The sequence below is a fragment of the Anolis carolinensis genome, chromosome 2 (genome assembly GCF_035594765.1).
Source record: "Anolis carolinensis isolate JA03-04 chromosome 2, rAnoCar3.1.pri, whole genome shotgun sequence".
Taxonomy (NCBI): Eukaryota; Metazoa; Chordata; class Lepidosauria; order Squamata; family Dactyloidae; genus Anolis; species Anolis carolinensis.
Genome location: NC_085842.1, coordinates 302,719,756 through 302,739,343, shown reverse-complemented (window position 1 = coordinate 302,739,343; position 19,588 = coordinate 302,719,756). Strand labels below are relative to the sequence as shown.

Below are 19,588 nucleotides of genomic sequence, written 5' to 3'. Positions count from 1 at the left end.
CGAAGCGCTTTTTCCCTCCCCGGTCCGGGTGGGATATAGACATGATTTCTATAGCAGAGCAGCCCATCTTTAAGCGAAAAGGGGAAATGCAGACCTTGGCGAAGTTGGTCCTGCGCCCAGGCATCTGCTTGCTGACTAGCCCTGATTTCTTGAGCACAGATGGGTCCTGGAGTAGGGGAAGTTGAACCAATGGGAATGGATTTGGTGTTCCCCACCGTGAGCGTGGCAAAGTTCTCAGGTTGTAGCAGTTGGGATTCAAAGGTCTCCTTGCGTCCTGCAGCGTATTCCGGTTTACGTGACAGGGCGTCTGCTTGCTTGGTTTGGGCTGGGGTCACATAATGGATCTGGAAGTTGAAACGTTCAAAGAATAAAGCCCAACGTTGCTGCCTCTGATTTAGTTTGCGGGCAGTTCTTAGATGTTCTAGATTACGATGATCAGTGTGGACTTCAATGGGAAATTTGGCCCCTTCTAGCCAATGTCTCCAAGTTTCAAAGGCTGCCTTTATGGCCAGTAGTTCTTTTTCCCAAATGGTGTAATTCCTCTCTGGTGTGGTTAGTTGACGAGAATAAAAGGCACAGGGGTGGAGGTGATCTCCCACCGGTTGTAAAAGTACAGCCCCAATTGCCACATCAGAGGCGTCCGCTTGCACCACAAAAGGGGTTCCAGGATTTGGGTGCTGTAGAATTGGCTGGGAGGTGAATAGTTTCTTTAGTTGCTGGAACCCTTTCTCTGCTTGATCAGTCCAGCGGAAAGGCTGCTTTCCACGGATGCAGCTAGTGATGGGGTCGGACCAGCGGGCAAAATCTGGAATGAACTTGCGGTAGTAGTTCGCGAACCCCAAGAAACGCTGCACCTCTTTCTTGTTAGTTGGCGCCCGCCATTCCAATACTGCTGAAACTTTGGCTGGATCCATGGAAAGCCCTAGAGGCGAGATGCGGTAACCAAGGAAATCTACCTCTTGTAGATCAAAAGCGCATTTTTCCAGCTTGGCATAAAGTCCATGATCCCGCAATCGTTGTAACACCATTTTGACGTGGTTCTCATGTTCTGATTGTGATCTGGAAAACACCAAAAAATCGTCCAGGTAGATTATCAAGAACCTGTCTAGATAGTCCTGAAAAATGTCATTGACAAAATGCTGGAACGTTGCGGGGGCTCCGCATAAACCGAAATTCATAACTCGGGACTCAAATAATCCGAATTTGGTCTGGAAGGCGGTCTTCCACTCGTCCCCTTCCCTGATGCGAACTAAGTTGTAAGCCCCCCGAAGATCCAGCTTGGTGTAAACCTTGGCTCCTCGAAGCCGATCCAGTAGATCCGAGATTAAAGGCAGGGGATAGCTGTTCCGCTTGGTGATATTGTTCAATGCTCTGTAGTCCACCACCAAGCGTAGTTCCCCTGACTTCTTCTTCACAAACATCACTGGGGAGGCGGCTGGGGATTGAGAGGGTCTGATGAATCCCTTGCGAAGGTTTGTCTCTAGGAATTCCCTGAGAGCTTCTTGCTCTGGTTCAGTCAGGGAGTAGAGATGCCCTCGCGGGATCGGGGCCCCCTCCACCAAGTCAATGGCACAGTCATAAGGTCTATGTGGGGGTAATTTTTCGGCTTCTTTCTCATTGAATACATCCCAATACTCGGAGTACTTCTTTGGCAAGGTGATGATGGGCTCGGTGTCTGTGGCATGGCATACCTTGGCTACGAGGCAATGGTTTTGGCAGTACGGTGAAGCAAACTGCAGTTCTCTGTTGGACCAGGAGATGTTAGGGTCGTGGAGAGTCAGCCATGGAATTCCCAAAATCACAGGGAAATGGGGGACCTCGGTAACAAAGAAGGAAATCTCTTCCATATGTTCCCTTATCCACATCCTGGTGGGTTCCGACCACTGACTTACGGGGCCCGTCTTGAGGGGACGGCCGTCTATGGCTTGCACCACACGGGCATTCTTGAAATCATGATATTGTAATCCCAGAGAGTCGGCATACTCTCTATCGATGAAATTGTTGGTAGCTCCAGAGTCTATCATGGCGTGGATCATGACGGGTCCCCTTTTTGCTGACCATAATGTGACCACGAGAAGGAACAGGACCCCGGTTGGCGGCTCTTGGATGGATTTTTTGACCGGGTTGGCGAGCCCCTCTACACCCGGTCGTTGGCTTCCCCCGCCGGCTGTGTGCCAGTCGGCTCAGACGCCTTCGTCTCCGTGGAGGACGCCGCCGCAAGACGGGCGGCAGGCTTTCCTTTGGCTGGGCACTCTCTGGCGAAGTGGCCCCCGTTCCCGCAGTACCAGCAGAGGTTTAAGCGTTGACGACGGGCCTTCTCGGCGGCATCTAGTCTGGGACGCACATTGCCCAACTGCATCGGCACCTCCTCGCCTCCTCTGGGGTATGGGGTTGGCGGTGGGGGTCTCCACACCGGACGTGGCTGAACGCTGGCGGGAGCGGGGGGTTTTGCCCCGGCTCTACTGCCCTGGCCTCGAACCCACTGTTTCCTGTTGGCAATCATGACTTCAGCCCGTAAACATTGATCAATGAGTGCCTCGAGGGTCTGGGGAGGATCCACCTTGGAGATTTCTTCCAGCATTTCAATGTTGAGACCCTCCCGGAATTGTCCCCTGAGGGCTACATCGTTCCAGCCGGTGTTGTGGGCCAGCACTCGGAACTCGGCTATATACTGAGACATAGGTCTGTCTCCTTGGAAAAGGCGACGGAGTTTGTGACCGGCTGCCTCCAAATTGTCCTCGATTCCCCAAGTCTCCTTGAGGTGGTCCAAGAAGTGTTGCGCTGATCTTAGGTGTGGAGAGGCTTGGTCGAACAGTGCCGTCGCCCAGCTGGCCGCTGGCCCGTCTAGAAGACTGTAAACCCATGCCACTTTGATGTCTTCTTGGGGAAACTCGGCAGCACGGGCCTCCAGATAAGCTTGACATTGGCGACGGAAGACATGAACCTTAGAAGCTTCTCCAGTAAACTTGGTTGGCAACGCCATGGCCGGAAGACGAACTCCGCGTTCCTTCAAACCCCTTATTTCTCCATCCTGTGCATTGAGCTTATCACGGATTCGGTCCACCTCTTCCTTGTCGATGGTGTAGGTAATCGGCTGGCCGCTCGGCCCAGGTACGGTTCCGGTAGACATTCTGGCCGAGGTTAATTGGTGCTTAGGGTGGCGGAGTCAAACTGTCACGACCCAGGCTGCAGAGCACCAATAACCATACACAGAGGCCAGAATCTATCTAATATCTTTATTGTAGGAATATATAAAGTTAATAAAAACAAGTGTAGAAAATAGTCCAGAATTAGACCTTCCAGGAAAGGTCAGAATTAGTCCAAAAAAGCAATGTCCAATAAGAAATATTAAGGTCCAAAGTTGTAATCCAATAACCGAAACACTCACTTTGCCAAGCAAAGTGAGGGGAGATGACAAGGTCCTTTAGTCCATGAAACTTGAGCGAGGCTAGGAAATAACTTGATACTTGAAACAAGGCTTGAACGTGGAACAAGGTAACTAAGAACAAGAACAAGGTCCGTGGAATAACTTGATAAATCCGTGGAACAAGGCAAGGATTGATCCTGGGAAACAAGGCAAAGTCCGTAGATAAACAAAGGCTGGGAAGCAAGGCGAAGGCTGGATAGCAAGGCAAGGCTTGAGCAGGAGCGAGGCTTGAACCGGAGCGCGCTGTCCAGACACAACTCGCTCCGTAGGCTGACGAATTGACTCCGCGAAGTTACTACGCGGGTAAAACACCTAAATAGAGTCTAGCTTCCCGCCGAAGCAGTTCTCTGGGAATCAGAACCGAAAGCTAACTCTGAGACCAGATGTGAGACTCCCCAAAGATTCTCACGAGAAGCAGTCTTAATTGGCCACATTCTTAGCTGCAATCCTCGCACTCCTGCGCGAAGCTGAATCCAAACTTCTCTGTTGTTTACAAAACTCCCGGCGCAAGAATACGGGAGAAGTAGGCTCTGGGCTTGTTTGACATACTTCTGGGAGACAACTTTCTTGCAGGTGCAAGGTTCCCAGATCTGCCTGGGAAAGATCTGGCAGAGAGGAATCCAGTTCAGACTGGGAAGGTAAAAAACCCAAGTTTTCATCTTCATCAGGAATTACAATGTCCTGAGCAGGACTACAAGGCCCATGGGTCATCACAAATTACTACATAGCATTACTGCGTATTGAACTACTTTTTCTGTCAAATTTGTTGTCTAACATGATGTTTTGGTGCTTCATTTGTAAAATCATAACCTAATTTGATGTTTAATAGGCTTTTCCTTAATCCCTCCTTATTATCCAACATATTCACTTATCCAACATTCTGCCAGCCCGTTTATGTTGGATAAGTGAGACTCTACTGTACAATTAAAACAATTGCAAACCATACTGTCATAATTGATCAGGGATGCTGAGAGCTGATTTCCAAAGCAGAATTTGAAAACCACGGATGTAGATGCACCCAGCGACACTCTTCCCAAGTTTACCTGGAATGGATGGAGTTGCCTAAAGCGAGGGAGGAGGAGGAGGAGGGCTGTCCGCACGGGGGCGTCTCTGATTCGCTTTGCCGGGGTTTGCCTGCTTTGCCGGCTCTTTCTTGGAGGATCCAGACCCCAAGGAAACGGAGGAGGGTAAAGACACTTGGAGGCGGCTCCTCATTGCGCGCCGGGACTGACGGCGGCTTCGCTTTAATCCCATCCCAGGTCTCCGCCCTGTTGCGTGGAAAGGAAAAAAAAAAACACCCTTCTCCTCGCTCCCACTTCGTAACGTCTGGCTTCTGCAGCTTCCAGACGCGCAGCCTTCCCACGACGCTGGCAATTTCCCGGCTCTGGAGAAGGTCTCGGGTGTTTCTCTCCCTTCCTTCGGGTGCAGACGCGCTCCCCGACTCCACTTGGGCAAAGTTTGGCTTGGCGTGGGAGTCCCATTCCGGGTGGGGAGAAGGGCGATGGATGTACAGGGCTGCCCGGCCTTGGCTTTGCTCCTGCTGGTTTGCTCCCTCGGACCCTCGGCGGCGAACCGGAGGACCATCCCAAGGAGGCAAGGTAAGTCGCTTTCTCTGTGGAAAGAGGTCCAAAGTTGCAGCCGGGCGGATCTATACCAGGCCTGGGCAAACTTGGGCCTTCCAGGGGTTTTGGGCTTCAACTCCTGCCATTCCTAACAGCCTCAGGCCCCTTCCTTTTCCCCCTCAGCCGCTTAAGCGGAAAGGAAAGGGCCTGAGGCTGTTAGGAATGGCAGGAGTTGAAGCCCAAACACCTGGAAGGCCCAAGTTTGCCCATGCCTGATCTATACTGTAGAATGACTCCAGATTGGCACCACTTTCAAGGCTCAATGCTATCCTAGGGTATAGTTTCCATAGAAGACCACAAGGGCCATACAGGCCAACCTTCTCAGGCCAGGCGTCTGTGAGTTTTCCGGGCTGTCTGGCCATCTTCCAGAAGCATTCTCTCCTGACGTTTCGCCTGCACCTATGCCAGGCGTCCTTAGAGGTTGTGAGATATGTTGGAAACTAGTCAAGTGGGGTTTATCTATCTATGGAATAATGTCCAGGCAAGTGTGACTGTTGTAATTGATCACCTTGATTAGCACTGAAAAGCCCTGCAATGTGTTGTCGAAGGCTTTCATGGCCAGAATCACAGGGTTGTTGTGTGTTTTCCGGGCTGTATGGCCATGTTCCAGAAGTGTTCTCTCCTGACGTTTCGCCCATATCTATGGCAGGCATCCTCAGAGGTTGTGAGGTATGGAGAAACTAAGCAAGGAAGGTTTATATATCTGTGGAAGTTCCTGGGTGGGGGGAAAGAATTCTTGTCTGTTGGAGGCCAGTGTGAATGTTGTAAAAAAAAAATTCGTGTCAGGAGTGACTTGAGAAACTGCAAGTCGCTTCTGGTGTGAGAGAATTGGCCGTCTGCATGGATGTTGCCCAGCGGACACCCTGATATTTTTACCATCCTTGTGGGAGGCTTCTCTCATGTCCCCGCATGGAGCTGGAGCTGATAGAGGGAGCTCATCCACACTGTCCCAGGGTTGGATTCAAACCTGGCAGCCTTCAGGTCAGCAACCCAAACTTCAAGTCACAAGGCTTTTATCCACTACGCCACTGGGGGCTCCATGTTGTAATTAATCACCTTGTTAGCATTAAATGGCCTTCCCAGCCTCACATTTGGCTTGGAGGAATCCTTTGTTCAGAGTCATTAGCTGCCCCTGATTGATTCATGTCTGTTAGCCTTGCAGCTTCAAAGTTTGCCTGCTTCCCGCTGGGGAACTTCATTGTTGGGAGATGATTAGCTGGCCCTGATTGAGTCATGTCTGGATTTTCTTTCTTTCTTTTTTTCTTTTTTTTAGTTTTTTGAGTGGTGTTCTTTGTTTACTGTCCTGGCTTTAGAGTTTTAAAATACTTTTAGCCACATTTTGTTCAAATGCTAATCAAGGTGATTAATTACAACTTCCACACCTGTCTCCAACAGGCAAGAGTTCTTTCTCCCACCCTGGACCGTACACAGATATATAAACCTCCCTTGCCTAGTTTCCAACATACCTCACAACCTCCAAGGATGCCTGTCACAGATGTGGGCTAAATGTCAGGAGAGAAAACTTCTGGAACCTGGCCATACAGCCCGAAAGACTCACAGTAAACCAGAGTTTGTTCATTTTCATGGTTTCCTCCTTTCTGTTGAAATTGTCCACATGCTTGTGGATTTCAGTGGCTTCTCTGTGTAGTCTGACATGGTGGTTGATGGAGTGGTCCAGCATTTCTGTGTTCTCAAATAATATGTTGTCTCCAGGTTGATAAAAGAACTCTAATATCAGGACAGAAAATAACTAACACTACTCAGAAAACAGTGGAATTCCAGACATGAATCAATCAGGGCCAGCTAACACCTTCCAACAAAAAATTCCCCAGGCAAGTATCAACCAGACCTTAAAGCTGAAATGCTAATCAAGTTGGCCAACGGAAATATTCACACCTGCCTGAAACAGACAAGAGTTGTTGAAGGCTTTCATGACTGAAATCACAGGGTTGTTGTGAGTTCTTCGGGCTGTATGGCCATGTTCCAGAAGCATTCTCTCCTGATGTTTCGCTCACATCTAGAAGTTAGGTATATTGGAAAATCAAAGCAAGGAGGGTTTATAAAACTAGGGAAGGTCCAGGATGGGAGAAAGAACTCTTGTCTTTTGAAGGCCAGTGTGAATATACCTCACAACCTCTGAGAATGCTTGCCATAGATGTGGGCAAACCGTCAGGAGAGAATGCTTCTGGAATATGGCCATACCGCCCGGGAAACTCACAACAACCCAGAGAGGAGTTCTTTCTCCCACCCTGGACATTCCACAGATATATAAACCCCACTTGCATAGATTCCAAGAGACCTCACAACCTCTGAGGATTCCTGCCAGAGATGCTGGCGAAGCGTCAGGAAAGAATAGCCATACAGCCTGGAAAACTCACAGCAACCCAAGCGATTCCGGTCATGAAAGCCTTCGACAATCTTTAGCCTTCTCTGCCAAAGAATTCAGGTGCCTCACCAAACTAGAAATCCCGCGATTCCATAGCACTGAGCCATGGTAGTTAAAGTGGTGTCCAGCTGCATTAATTCAACAGTGTGGATGTATTCATGGTCCATGTGGCTTTTCAGGGGAAAAGGGGCGTGGGTGAAAAAAGTTCAAGCATGTTTTTTGAAGAATTAAAATCCTTTTCTTCACGTAACGCGGGAACGGACGGACACGCGTTTGAGCGAGACGGGCTTAAATCCCTGCTTTTCGCACGCTTACTCCCCACTCGCCCTTCTAAGCCGGAGGCGCAGTTTCTTTCCATCCTCTCGTCCCCACAACCCTGCTGCGTAAAAGCTCCATCGGTGTGCCTGGGTGGACTCCACTGTTTGCGTTTCCTTTTCCTTTTCCATCTCTCGCGTTCAAAAGAAGTGTGGAGAGTTCACAGACAGATTCCATGTGATCTCAATTACTTGGGCGCTTGGCAAAAAAAAGAAAAGAAAAAAAAAAGCCAGAAATATTTGAGCCATATTGTCCAAATAGCTACTCGTTTCCTGTCGTGAAAAAAATGAAAGAACAATATGATGTCTCTTGACTCTCTCCAAGTTCCCCCGGGTGCAGTTTTAATAGGCACAGAAGAAATTAAAAGGGAGAGAAGACAAACTGCAGGAAGTTTTATGTATTTCTTTCAGTCCTCTTTCTTTCTCCCAAAAACTTGTCTCTTCCTTGGTTCATCCTTAGCTTTCATCCCAGCCCATGTATGGTTTTAATTAAAACACTGCCGGGTTGCTGTGAGTTTTCTGGGCTGTATGGTCATGTTCCAGCAGCATTCTCTCCTGACGTTTCACCTACATGTATGGCAGACATCCTCAGCGGTTGTGAGGTCTGTTGGAAACTAGGCAAGTGGGTAGAGTCTCACTTATCCAACATAAATGGGCCGGCAGAATGTTGGATAAGCGAATATGTTGGATAATAAGGAGAGATTAAGGAAAAGCCTATTAAACATCAAATTAGGTTATGATTTTACAAATTAAGCACCAAAACATCTTGTTATACAACAAATTTGACAGAAAAAGTAGTTCAATACGCAGTAATGCTATGTAGTAATTACTGTATTTACGAATTTAGCACCAAAATATCATGATGTATTGAAAACATTGACTAAAAAAATGCCTTGGATAATCCAGAACGTTGGATAAGTGAGACTCTACTGTATATCTGTGGAATGTCCAGGGTGGGAGTAAGAACTCTTGCCTGTTTGAGGCAGGTGTGAGTGTTGCAATTGGTCACCTTGATTAGCATTGAATGCCCTTGCAGATTCAACGCCTGGCTGCTTCTTGCCAGAGGGAATCCTTTGTTGGGAGGTGTTAGCTGACCCTGATTGTTTCTTGCCTGGAATTCTTCTGTTTTCTGAATGTTGGTCTTTATTTACTGTTCTGATTTTAGAGTTTTTTTTTAAATCAGAAGAGAATGCTTCTGGAACATGGCCATACAGCCCGGAAAACTCACAGCAACCCAGTGATTCCAGCCATGAAAGCCTTCAACAACACATACAACTTTGCTTTGCCTTCCTCTTGATTAGCATCACATTTTTAAAAAGACATTAGCTTTGTGGCTCATGATTGCAATGATTTATATGAATGCTGGGAAAAAATAGACCTTAAGTTCAGTGTGAACAAGTGAGAAAGTCATCTTCCAGATTTGGTTTGGTTAGAAAGAGAGATTCACATAATTTAAAAAAAGAAATAATACCCCCTCTGCTAATAATAAGGCAGAAATTCAACAAGTACAATTTCTCCTCCCTGCATCCTCAAGCTGAGCAAAGCTGGACTTGTTGACTGCTGATCTGATGTCAGTTGCTAAAGGTATAGGAAGCCTACCAGCCAGAAGTGGAAGGCTCTCTTTCTAATGCATGGTGACAACCTAGAAAATGAAGTAATGGAACTTAATCCATCACTCAGCAGCACTTTTACGTCCCTACATCTCTTTCTAAGTAGTGTGTGTCTGGGTTTCAGAGCAAGCGGGCAGTAGTCAAAGTTCTTTGGAGTTTTCTCCCGTAATTTACTGAGAGCAAGGGAAGTAATTGATGTTCAGAGCATATTACTAACTTTTCTCTTATGGGGAATAAATATTTTAGTGGGTCATGATACTCCATTTGAAAATTAACTTTTCCTCTTGTCTGGGAGCCTCATTATACAACTCTTATCCTAATTTGTTTTCATACTTGCGGGTTGATGCGTAACTTGATCTTTGGGGAGAGATGCCCCTTATTCTGTTTCATTCATTTCAGACATGATCGCTGAAGTGTGTGTATGCTGGGGCATTCAGGTTCCCTGTTGTCTAATTGTACCAAGTGTCAGCATGTTAATTGGATAGGGCCTCCTGACTCGGCTAGTGGAATTAGCCAATCAGTGCCTCTTTCTGCAAACGCCAGTGGAAAAGCTGATTAGGCAAATATAAATATGAACAGATCATTCTGTAGAGGTTTTAGAAATGTGGATTGTTCAGCTGGGAGAAAAGCCTGCCAGTTGGGTGCAACGGTTGGGAAGGTCTCTAAACCCGGTGTAAGAGGAAACATAAATGATCTGAGCTAGACCTCATCTGCATCTGCAGCTATAACAGTTTGCCACCACTTTTACTACCATAGACTCATCTGAGTTGTAATTTTACAAGGTCTTTAGCCTTCTCTGCCAAAGAGTGCTGGTGCCTTAATAAACTCCAACTCCTATAAATCTGTATCATTGAGCCATGGCATTGAAAGTGATATCAAACTACATTAATTCTACATGTGTACATGTGTACTCTGGGAGAGATCCACTTGGCACATAGGGGCTTTCATATCATCAGGCAGATGAATGAGCTCCAGGTATCCATTTGAATTTTGAGGGAGCTATCCCAGGCTTAGCAACTTATATGTTCAGTTAGACTACATCCCAGAGTGGATTCAGGGCCGGATCAACTACACCCAAGAGTATTGAAGGAATTAGTGGAAGTTATTTCGGAACCACTAGCAATCATTTTTGAGAGTTCTTGGAGAATGGGAGAAGTCCCAGCAGAATGGAGCAGGGCGAATGTGGTCCCTATCTTCAAGAAGGGAAAAAAGAACGACCCAAACAATTACCATCCAGTCAGCCTCACGTCAATACCAGTCAAGATTCTGGAAAAGATCATTAAGGAAGTGGTCTGCAAACACCTAGAAACAAATGCGGTCATTGCTAAAAGTCAACATGGATTTACCAAAAACAAGTAATGCCAGACTAATCTGATCTCTTTTTTTGATAGAGTTACAAGCTGGGTAGATGCGGGGAATACCGTGGATGTAGTCTATCTGGATTTCAATAATGCTTTCGACAAGGTCCCCCATGACCTTCTCGTAAACAAGCCAGTCAAATGTGGGCTAGGCAAAACTACAGTTAGGTGGATCTGTAATTGGTTAAGCGAACGAACCCAAAAGGTGCTCACCAATTCGTCGCCTTCATCTTGGAAAGAAGTGACGAGTGGAGTGCCACAGGGTTCCGTCCTGGCCCCGGTTCTGTTCAATATATTAATGACTTAGACGAAGGGTTAGAAGGCATGATCATCAAGTTTGCAGACGACACCAAACTGGGAGGGATAGCCAACACTCCAGAAGACAGGAGCAGAATTCAAAACCATCTTAACAGATTAGAGATGGGCCAAAACTAACAAATGGAAGTTCAGCAGGGACAAATGCAAGATACTTCACTTAGGCAGAAAAAAATGAAATGCAAAGATACAGAATGGGGGATGATGCCTGGCTCGACAGCAGTACGTGTGAAAAAGATCTCGGAGTCCTTGTGGATAACAAGTTAAACATAAGCCTACAATGTTACGCAGTGGTGAAAAAAGCCAATGGGATTTTGACCTGCATAAATAGGAGTATATCGTCTAGATCCAGGGAAGTCATGCTACCCCTCTATTCTGCCTTGGTCAGATCACACCTGGAATACTGTGTCCAATTCTGGGTACCACAGTTGAAGGGAGATGTTGATAAGCTGGAAAGTGTCCAGAGGAGGGCGACTAAATGATCAAGGGTCTGGAGAACAAACCCTATGAGGAGTGGCTTAGATAGCTGGGCATGTTTAGCCTGCAGAAGAGAAGGCTGAGAGGAGACATGATAGCCATATACAAATATGTGAGGGGAAGTCATAGGGAGGAGGGAGCAAGCTTGTTTTCTGCTGCCCTGCAGACTAGGACGTGGAACAATGGCTTCAAACTACAGGAAAGGAGATTCCACCTGAACATCAGGAAGAATTTCCTCACTGTGAGAGCTGTTCGGTAGTGGAACTCTCTGCCCCGGACTGTGGTGGAGGCTCCTTCTTTGGAGGCTTTTAAGCAGAGGCTGGATGGCCATCTGTCTGGGGTGCCTTGAATGAGATTTTCCTGCTTCTTGCAGAGGGTTGGATTGGATGGTCCGTGAAGTCTCTTCCAACTCTACGATTCTATGATTCACTGGCCCACTAATGTGGATCAACTGCAATTGGAAAGACTGAACATCTCAAGAACTGTCCCAGTTAGTCATGCAGATTCCACTTTTGGATCAGATGAAGAAAAGAACTGGAGAATCAAGTTCAGCTGCATTGAGCTATATAGAGATGTTCCCTCACTGAATTTTTCTGTATGGGGATTCAATCAATCCTCATCCTCATGCAGTCAAAGAACTATACAAGTTAGCCTTCTTTCTGTATATTTCTGTATGAGGAGCTTTGTTGGATGTCCCATTGTACACATCCAGAACTCCTTCAACTGAGAGATTATCTTTATTAGACCAGGTTTGCCTGCAGCATAGTGGTGCCCTCCATGTGTACATTGGTATATAAGGAGAGCCCATTATTTAACATGTTTTATGTCTGGGTGATGGATTGATGTGGCCGCTGGGCATGTTGTTGTTGGACAGTGAGACTACTAGACTTTCCAGATTTGTGACCACTCTCTTATATTCATTCAACTTGTGACATTCCAGTTCATGTTAGAATCCAGCTCACATCAGGGATGATGGGACTTCTAGCACAACAGCATGGACAGTGCTAAGAGAGAATGCAACCTAATCTGATGTTAGGTTTTAATGTTATTTTCATATGCAGGGTTTCTCTGGGATTTTATGTTAGTATTTGTTTGTTTACGGAGGCATTGAATGTTTGCCATTGTGTGTTGGAATCTGCCCTGAGTCCCCTTTGGGAGATAGGGCGGAATACAAATAAAGTTTTATTATTATTATTATTATTATTATTATTATTATTATTATTATTATTATATAGTCCAATAATATCTGAGAGGCTGCAATTGCCCCACACTGGTGCTGAGGGAATCCTCTGATCTCCTCTTAGAGAAGAGCTCCCCTATATAACTTGCTCCATAGCTTCTCAGAGTTAAGAACTCTTCAACTGTACTCTTTTATAACTTGAGATCTACAGCTTGTTGTTTTGCCTTCATTGTCTTTCAGTAAACAGGATGCAAATTTTCTGCTTTCTCTTTGACAGCCTTTGAAATTGCTGAAAATGACTTTGGATGCGTATAAGCCATTCTTAATGGAGGAAACTGTCATAACTAATTAAAAGCATTTCTGCACATTGTGTTAAAATGACAAAATCATGCGTATAACAAACAAACTGAAAGGCAGCAGGTCTTTATTTGGGGAAGGGCTATAACCCAGTGTAGATAACACGGCTTTGTGGGTATAAGACCACAGGAAAGTGAAGGAAAAGACTTCTGCTTGAGAACGTGGAGCTGCATTACCACTCAGATTGGGGGATATGGGGCTGAAGATATTGATGCCATGACTCAGTCAAATCCATATGTCCAAAACTTAGCATCTGACCTTATGCTGCAATGTATAGACAGACTTCAGGAATCTAGGGATCCTATTTTAATAGGATTTTCCTTGAGACTGTGAACTCACATATCCCATAAAAAAGTGGTCAGATTAATAGTATCCTTGGTCAATTTTTTGGCAAATAGTGTACAGATTAAGTATATAGGAAGAAGCTTCAAAAGTGGACATTCCACAGATACTGTCATCTGATAATTTTTAGTAAAGTCTCCAATACCAAAATAAAGAGCAGAAGTAGGAATGGACAACCTTGTTTCGTTCCCTTTGGTTTCGCAATCATTTTTGTCATATTGCCATTTGCCAAAAATCTGGCTTTTTGAACTGAGTATACTGCCTTGTATTACCCCAAGTAATATGTTCACTAAAGTTCATTCTCTCCAGTACTTCAGTTATTCCAAGAAATATTATCAAACACTTTCTCTGCATTAAAAAAAATCAGAACAGTGTTTTTGTCATTATGGTATTCTAAATATTTGATGATACTCTCCTTCTGATGATATTTGCTCATCTTTGAATGACTGCATTTGTATGTGAAGTTATTAATTTCAGGACCGTTTTGGCACAGAAACCCTTTTTACATTTTTTTCTCAGGATACCCTGTTTTGGATGTTAGGTATGCAAATAGATAGAAGGGGGTGGAAATGGTTTGACAATTTAAAGGCACTGGTGGCCACCAACTGAGATACTTGCCTGGAGGCATTCAAATGATTTTTTTTTCTTTCACACAGAATAATGTGTTTGGAGGCTATATCTACACCACAGAATTAATGTAGTTTGACACCACTTTAGCTATCATGACCTAATGCACTGGGATCATAGGAGCTGCAGTTTGGTCAGGCATCAAGTCTACTTCACAGAGAAGGCTAAAGACCTTGTAAGACTACAACTCCCATGGCATTGAGCCACTGCAGTTAAAGTGGTGCAAAACTCCACTAATTCTACAGTATGTACTCGAAGGCAATTGATTTGTAATATGAAGAGCATTTGAGCACTCAAAGAGATAGGCATTCCTCCTTCAAAGCAGTTGAAAGTAGACAATCAAGCAATTATGGTTAACGATTCTGCTAAGTAACAGTAGTTATTATTACTGGGAATCACCCTGGACTACTCAAGTCTAAATGTAGTCAGACAGATGATTGAGGGAATCCTTTCCCCGTTTCCAAAGCATGCCTAGATAGGCTTTACTGTGTTTCACTCCATCCTGTTTACGTCACATCCCTTACTTTGAAGTAAGTAGAAATGTGAATCTCCAGGGACACTAACTTCTCATTGGTCAGAATGTTTTATGGCCCCAATAAACTGGACCATGAAGTTGGAACAATTTTGGTTCACTCTTCTCCCTTTGTTCTTCTAGCTAACAAACAGCATCTTGCTGTCTCTCCTGGTAAGATGTAACTATGTTTGTTATTTTTCCTTTCTTATTTTTCCTTAGAAACCAGTCTAGAGTAGACTAGACAGCTCCCAAGCCTTTCTATCTACAATGGAATTCTTTTTACCTGAATAAATGCTTTTTGAACTTTTACTGAGACTCTGCAATTGATTGCCATCCTAAGCTGAAAGGCTACTCTTTGTTCACCCTGTGTAAGTAACTGTTGCATTTGAAAGCTTTTGCTTTTGCTACTTTGCTGCATTTTGGTGGAATCTCCCCCAGAGAGGGTTAAATTGAGTCTAACCGCTCAGAGATTACCACAACAATTATTCCCACTTGCTATATTAGATTAATCAATCCCTGCATTGTAAGAAGAATACTAATGGGTCAGACCAATGGTTTGTCTAGTAAGGGATGGGGAATTTCAGACCTCAGCCCAACTTTTTTATATTCCCCAGACAGTTTTGTCTCTTTCTGAGTAACACTATTATTTGGTTGTTTTCTGGCATTTCCATTTTTCCTTTTATAGAAGGTTCAGGTTATAGAAGGTTCAGATTTTTCTTCTAAAGCTTAGTTATTGGCAGTAAAATATCTAAGCCAATATGTGCTTCTGTTTTTGATCCAAACTTTTGGCATCACATAGTCATGGAATGTAGTCCTTAGTCTCTTTGACTCTGAAGAGACCTTCTTTGGGATGGAAGTATGCTTTAACCCCAAAGTAGTCCTCTACCCTCCAGGGATTGGCAACCGCAAAAGGGGTTAAGGGCCAATCCCCTCCCCCAATCCTCCTGCAGGCCACATGTATCATAGCAAGCCCAAATATCACAATTTTCCTCTGCACTCCCTCTCAAAACGGCAACAGAAAGTAATATTGTGTCATTTCCCATTGCCATTTAAGGATTGCAGAAGAGAATGGAGGTATTTGTAGGTAGTACTAAGGTGCTTGTGTGGTTTTAGTTGCATGTTTTCATTTGTTTGTGCGGTTTTCTGTGTGACATGGGGAAAAATTGCCCAAAACATTAGCCATTAAAAAACAATAGCATATTGTAGAATTCAGTTTCCACAAAAGTGGGGTCCAGTGATTGCATGTGACTTGTGAGCTGCAGCTTGCTCATCCCATCCTTAGTCCAGGATCTTTAATTCTGAGTGACTGATCAGATGCTTTTGGCAAAATCACAGTTACATTTTGAAGGTGATGTTGTTGTTCTACAACAATATTTATTAATAACATCAACCTCTTATCCTGTAGCTTGCTTAGATTCATAGGATGTTTGTGAGGGACAAATAACATACAGGCAGGTTGATGGAACCATTTGCTTTATTAAGAATTTCTTTATTTTTGTGACAATTGAGGAGCGCCTTAAAGAGCTAGGTATGTTTAACCTGCAGAAGAGAAGGCTGAGAGGAGACATGATAGCCATATACAAATATGTGAGGGGAAGTCATAGGGAGGAGGGAGCAAGTTTGTTTGCTGCTGCCCTGCAGACTAGGACATGGAACAATGTCTTCAAACTACAGGAAAGGAGATTCCACCTGAACATCAGGAAGAACTTTCTCACTGTGAGCGCTGTTCGGCAGTGGAACTTTCTCCCCCGGACTGTGGTGGAGGCTCCTTCTTTGGAGGCTTTTAAGCAGAGGCTGGATGACCATCTGTCGGGTGTTCTTTGAATGAGATTTTCCTGCTTCTTGCAGAGGATTGGACTGGATGGCCTGTGAGGTCTCTTCCAACTCTATGATTCTATGAATTGTTTCTCTAGGCTTGACCTAAAAGTTGCCTTTCTGGTTCTAAACAAGTGCAGATTGCAAAGCACTCTACATATTCAGGATCATTGGAGGTTCCAGATTACTCCTTCACACGAAAGGTGGTTTTTAAACATGAGCTTTTGTGTGACTGATCTATGATGACCTCTGTCTCAAATCAAATTTCACTTCTACATTGAAGGCATAGCATGCAGCCCAACCATAACTACTTTGACTAAACATGTGTGGGCCCAGTCAAAATTTGAGCCACCATTTGTATGTATGGACAATGAATATGGTATTGAAAACATTAAAATTTAATACAATCATTGCTCCCTCTTTAAGCCAGTTCTTGATGGTCACAAAGGACAATAGTTTCCACAATTGGCAGAAGTTTATTTTATTCTGCTTTCTTCTTATTTCCTTGATCATGATGACAGGTTACATCAAGATGTTTTCCACTGTGAATTAGCAAGAAGTTTTCAGCCAAGCATAAGTTGTTCCGATAGTACTGTTTTTTTTGGTGTCTGTTGAAAACTTCTATTGCATGTTCCCATTGCACTAATGGTTTAGCAACCAAGCTTCTGATTACCACCTTTACCTACTAACATCTTCCACAAACCACACCATACTTATAGAGCACACCTTGTACATGAAATGAGTAGGCTAACTAGGGATATCTGCTGAACCATTTGGGTTGAAATCTTAGGGTCCATCTAGACAGCCCCTTTAACACAGGAGTTCCTGCAATTAAAAGTGGGGTGTCCAGATGATGTCCCAGATAAACATGAGTTAATTCACCACAAACCAGGAAAGTGCTGGTTTGTGGTGAATTAATTTGTTAGTGGGTTTATTCTGCGCCTTCTTGGAAGGTGTGGGATAAACCCACTACTTCCACTGTCTGGACTGCTCCCTCAAAAGTTATGGGCTTTTGAGGGGGCAGTCCAGACTGTAGTCTCACTGTTTTCTGGGCTAAATTAGCCCAGAAAATCGTGATGGCAATGGAGTTTGTGGATTTTGCACTAACTGAGCTTTCACTTGGTCATCAGAAACAGTCTTGTTCATATAAAGTCCAATGACACAGCTTCTACTCTATGCTCCTGTTCCATTGTTTCCTTGGCAAGATTTGGATTAGATGAACCAGTGGGAGACACCACAGTTTCCACCTGCAATTCAGGTCAACCCCCCCCCCCCCCACGCGTGCCTTAGGCATTGCCTGCCAGCTGTGGGTAGATCAACTTGGTCGCTTCCACTATGCCAGTTATTGCTGCTATTTCAATGTAAATTGGTAAAAAGGTAGCTAATGATAGTGTGACCAATCAAAATTTGGCTGAAATAATGCTTGTAGTTCTGAAGGGACTCAAATTTGCTTCTCATATATTTAGCATGGGGATTTGGTTAACTAGTTAAAATTCATGAGTAAACCAGGGTTTTTTAGGGGCTCAAACCATCATTTCTGTGGTGGTTGGAACCCCTGAACCAACCCCTTAGCTATGGGCTTGGGTATCGTTAAATGGGCCAAATGTTTTGGGTATAGTACGCAGATGGAATAATGAGACTATATGTGAACAGAAAGTTTAAAATTTACTTTGTGTCATGATCTTACCGTAAAAGGTTTTGGTTAAAATACATATATTGTACTGGAGATTTTAAAAAGAAATATCCAAATGAAGCCAGAATCATTTTCTTTTGGGACTTATGGATATGCAGTTAGAAAATGATCCTAGAAGACTACAAGAACATGATGATTGCAGCGAGACTTACATAAACACAGGAATGGAAAGAGTTGACTATAGCAATCATAAAGGAGTAGATGGTAAAATTGATGGACTAAACTGTGATGGACAAATTGACTGTTTTATTTCAAGATGGGACTTTTTAAAGATTTCTTGAGGAGTGGAAAGGTGATCTGATTGCTGTTGGATTTAATTATTAGTAATTTAGTGATACTACAAAGAAAAGTGGAGAGAGGTTGAGATAAGGCTTTTCATATAACTGTTGATGTGCAGAGCAGAAGTGCTTTCTTTCTTTCTTCACTGATTATTTTAATTAAAAGATACATTGCAATTTTAATTGTAGGAACTGCTGCTTTTCTCTTTTTTTTGGCTGTGCTCTTTTATTATAGTTTTTCAACTTAATAAAAATATATGTTTTAAAAAGATTGGGACTACCTATTGTAAATCGGATAGTTATAGCACCCCAGAGCTAATTTAAAACTTAAATTGCTTCCTTTTTAATAAGTTTTCCAGTCTCTTCCCCCTGGAGAGGTAATCCTCCATTACTCTGGGGTTAAATTCAAAGCAAAGAAACTATGGGGCAAGGGGTGGTTTAAGCATCCCATACCCATCTACAGCTATTCCACTTCAGTTTGTGTTGATCTATATTTTCTCCAGAGAAAGCATAAGGAAACGAGGGATTTAATATGACACACTCTAAACCAGTGCAGTTTGAACTGCATAAATTGCTTTCTGATGCACTCTAAACTCGTGTAATTGTTTTCAACACCGGAAGGACCAAGTTAGATGACATATATAATTTGTTCTAAGTGATGGCTTGTGCTTTGGTAACCATAGGATTGAGCCCTGGAGCAGCTGGGATAGTAGGACAATGAGGATGTTCATGCCCATGAATGGTCGGTAGGCAGACAAGGGGAGACATGCAGCCGTTCTGTTAAAGGGCTTTTCACAGAATGGTATGTTTTTTTCTAAACGATGCTGTGGCTCTTGAAAGAGGGCACTTAGAAATACATAAAAGCCCTTCAGAAAATCCTACTATTATTTGATCTGGAAGGGAAACCTTGTTGAAGTCAGTGAGACTTTACATTGGCATCAAGGGCATAGCTTAGTCCTTGATGTGGAAATGTTTGAGGACCAGAGTAAAATGGCCTTTTGCACTCTATGTATTCCCTCTATCCTGGAGGGGACAAAGCAGATATAGAGATAAAATGCACACTCCAAAATGACATAGTCGATGGTCATGCTAACTGGGAAATTTCTGAAAGTTGTAGTCCTGCACAGACGAATGTTTCTAGGCTCTGATTCTTACTGTATTAAGTCACCATACTCAGGACACACAAGAATGGGGGCATTTTTACAAGCTCAGCTGAAAGGTTTGGGACCTGTATTAGAGGGCACTTGAACTTTTTGCATATTGTAAAAGAAGT

The 19,588-nt window shown here is 44.1% G+C and overlaps 1 protein-coding gene across 2 annotated transcripts in view; it reads left to right on the top strand.

Annotated features, from left to right (window-relative positions):
* The first annotated feature begins 4,587 nt into the window (after window positions 1-4,587).
* The window catches only part of egflam (EGF like, fibronectin type III and laminin G domains), a 151,006-nt gene continuing 136,005 nt past the window's right edge, over window positions 4,588-19,588 (top strand). Inside the window, exon 1 of one of the 2 annotated variants that reach the window (XM_062972471.1) lies at window positions 4,588-5,025. In XM_062972471.1, the coding sequence (XP_062828541.1) occupies window positions 4,929-5,025 (97 nt within the window). In that variant the 5' untranslated portion in view covers window positions 4,588-4,928. The remainder of the gene's footprint in view (window positions 5,026-19,588) is intronic. The other variant, XM_062972472.1, reaches the window with a different exon arrangement.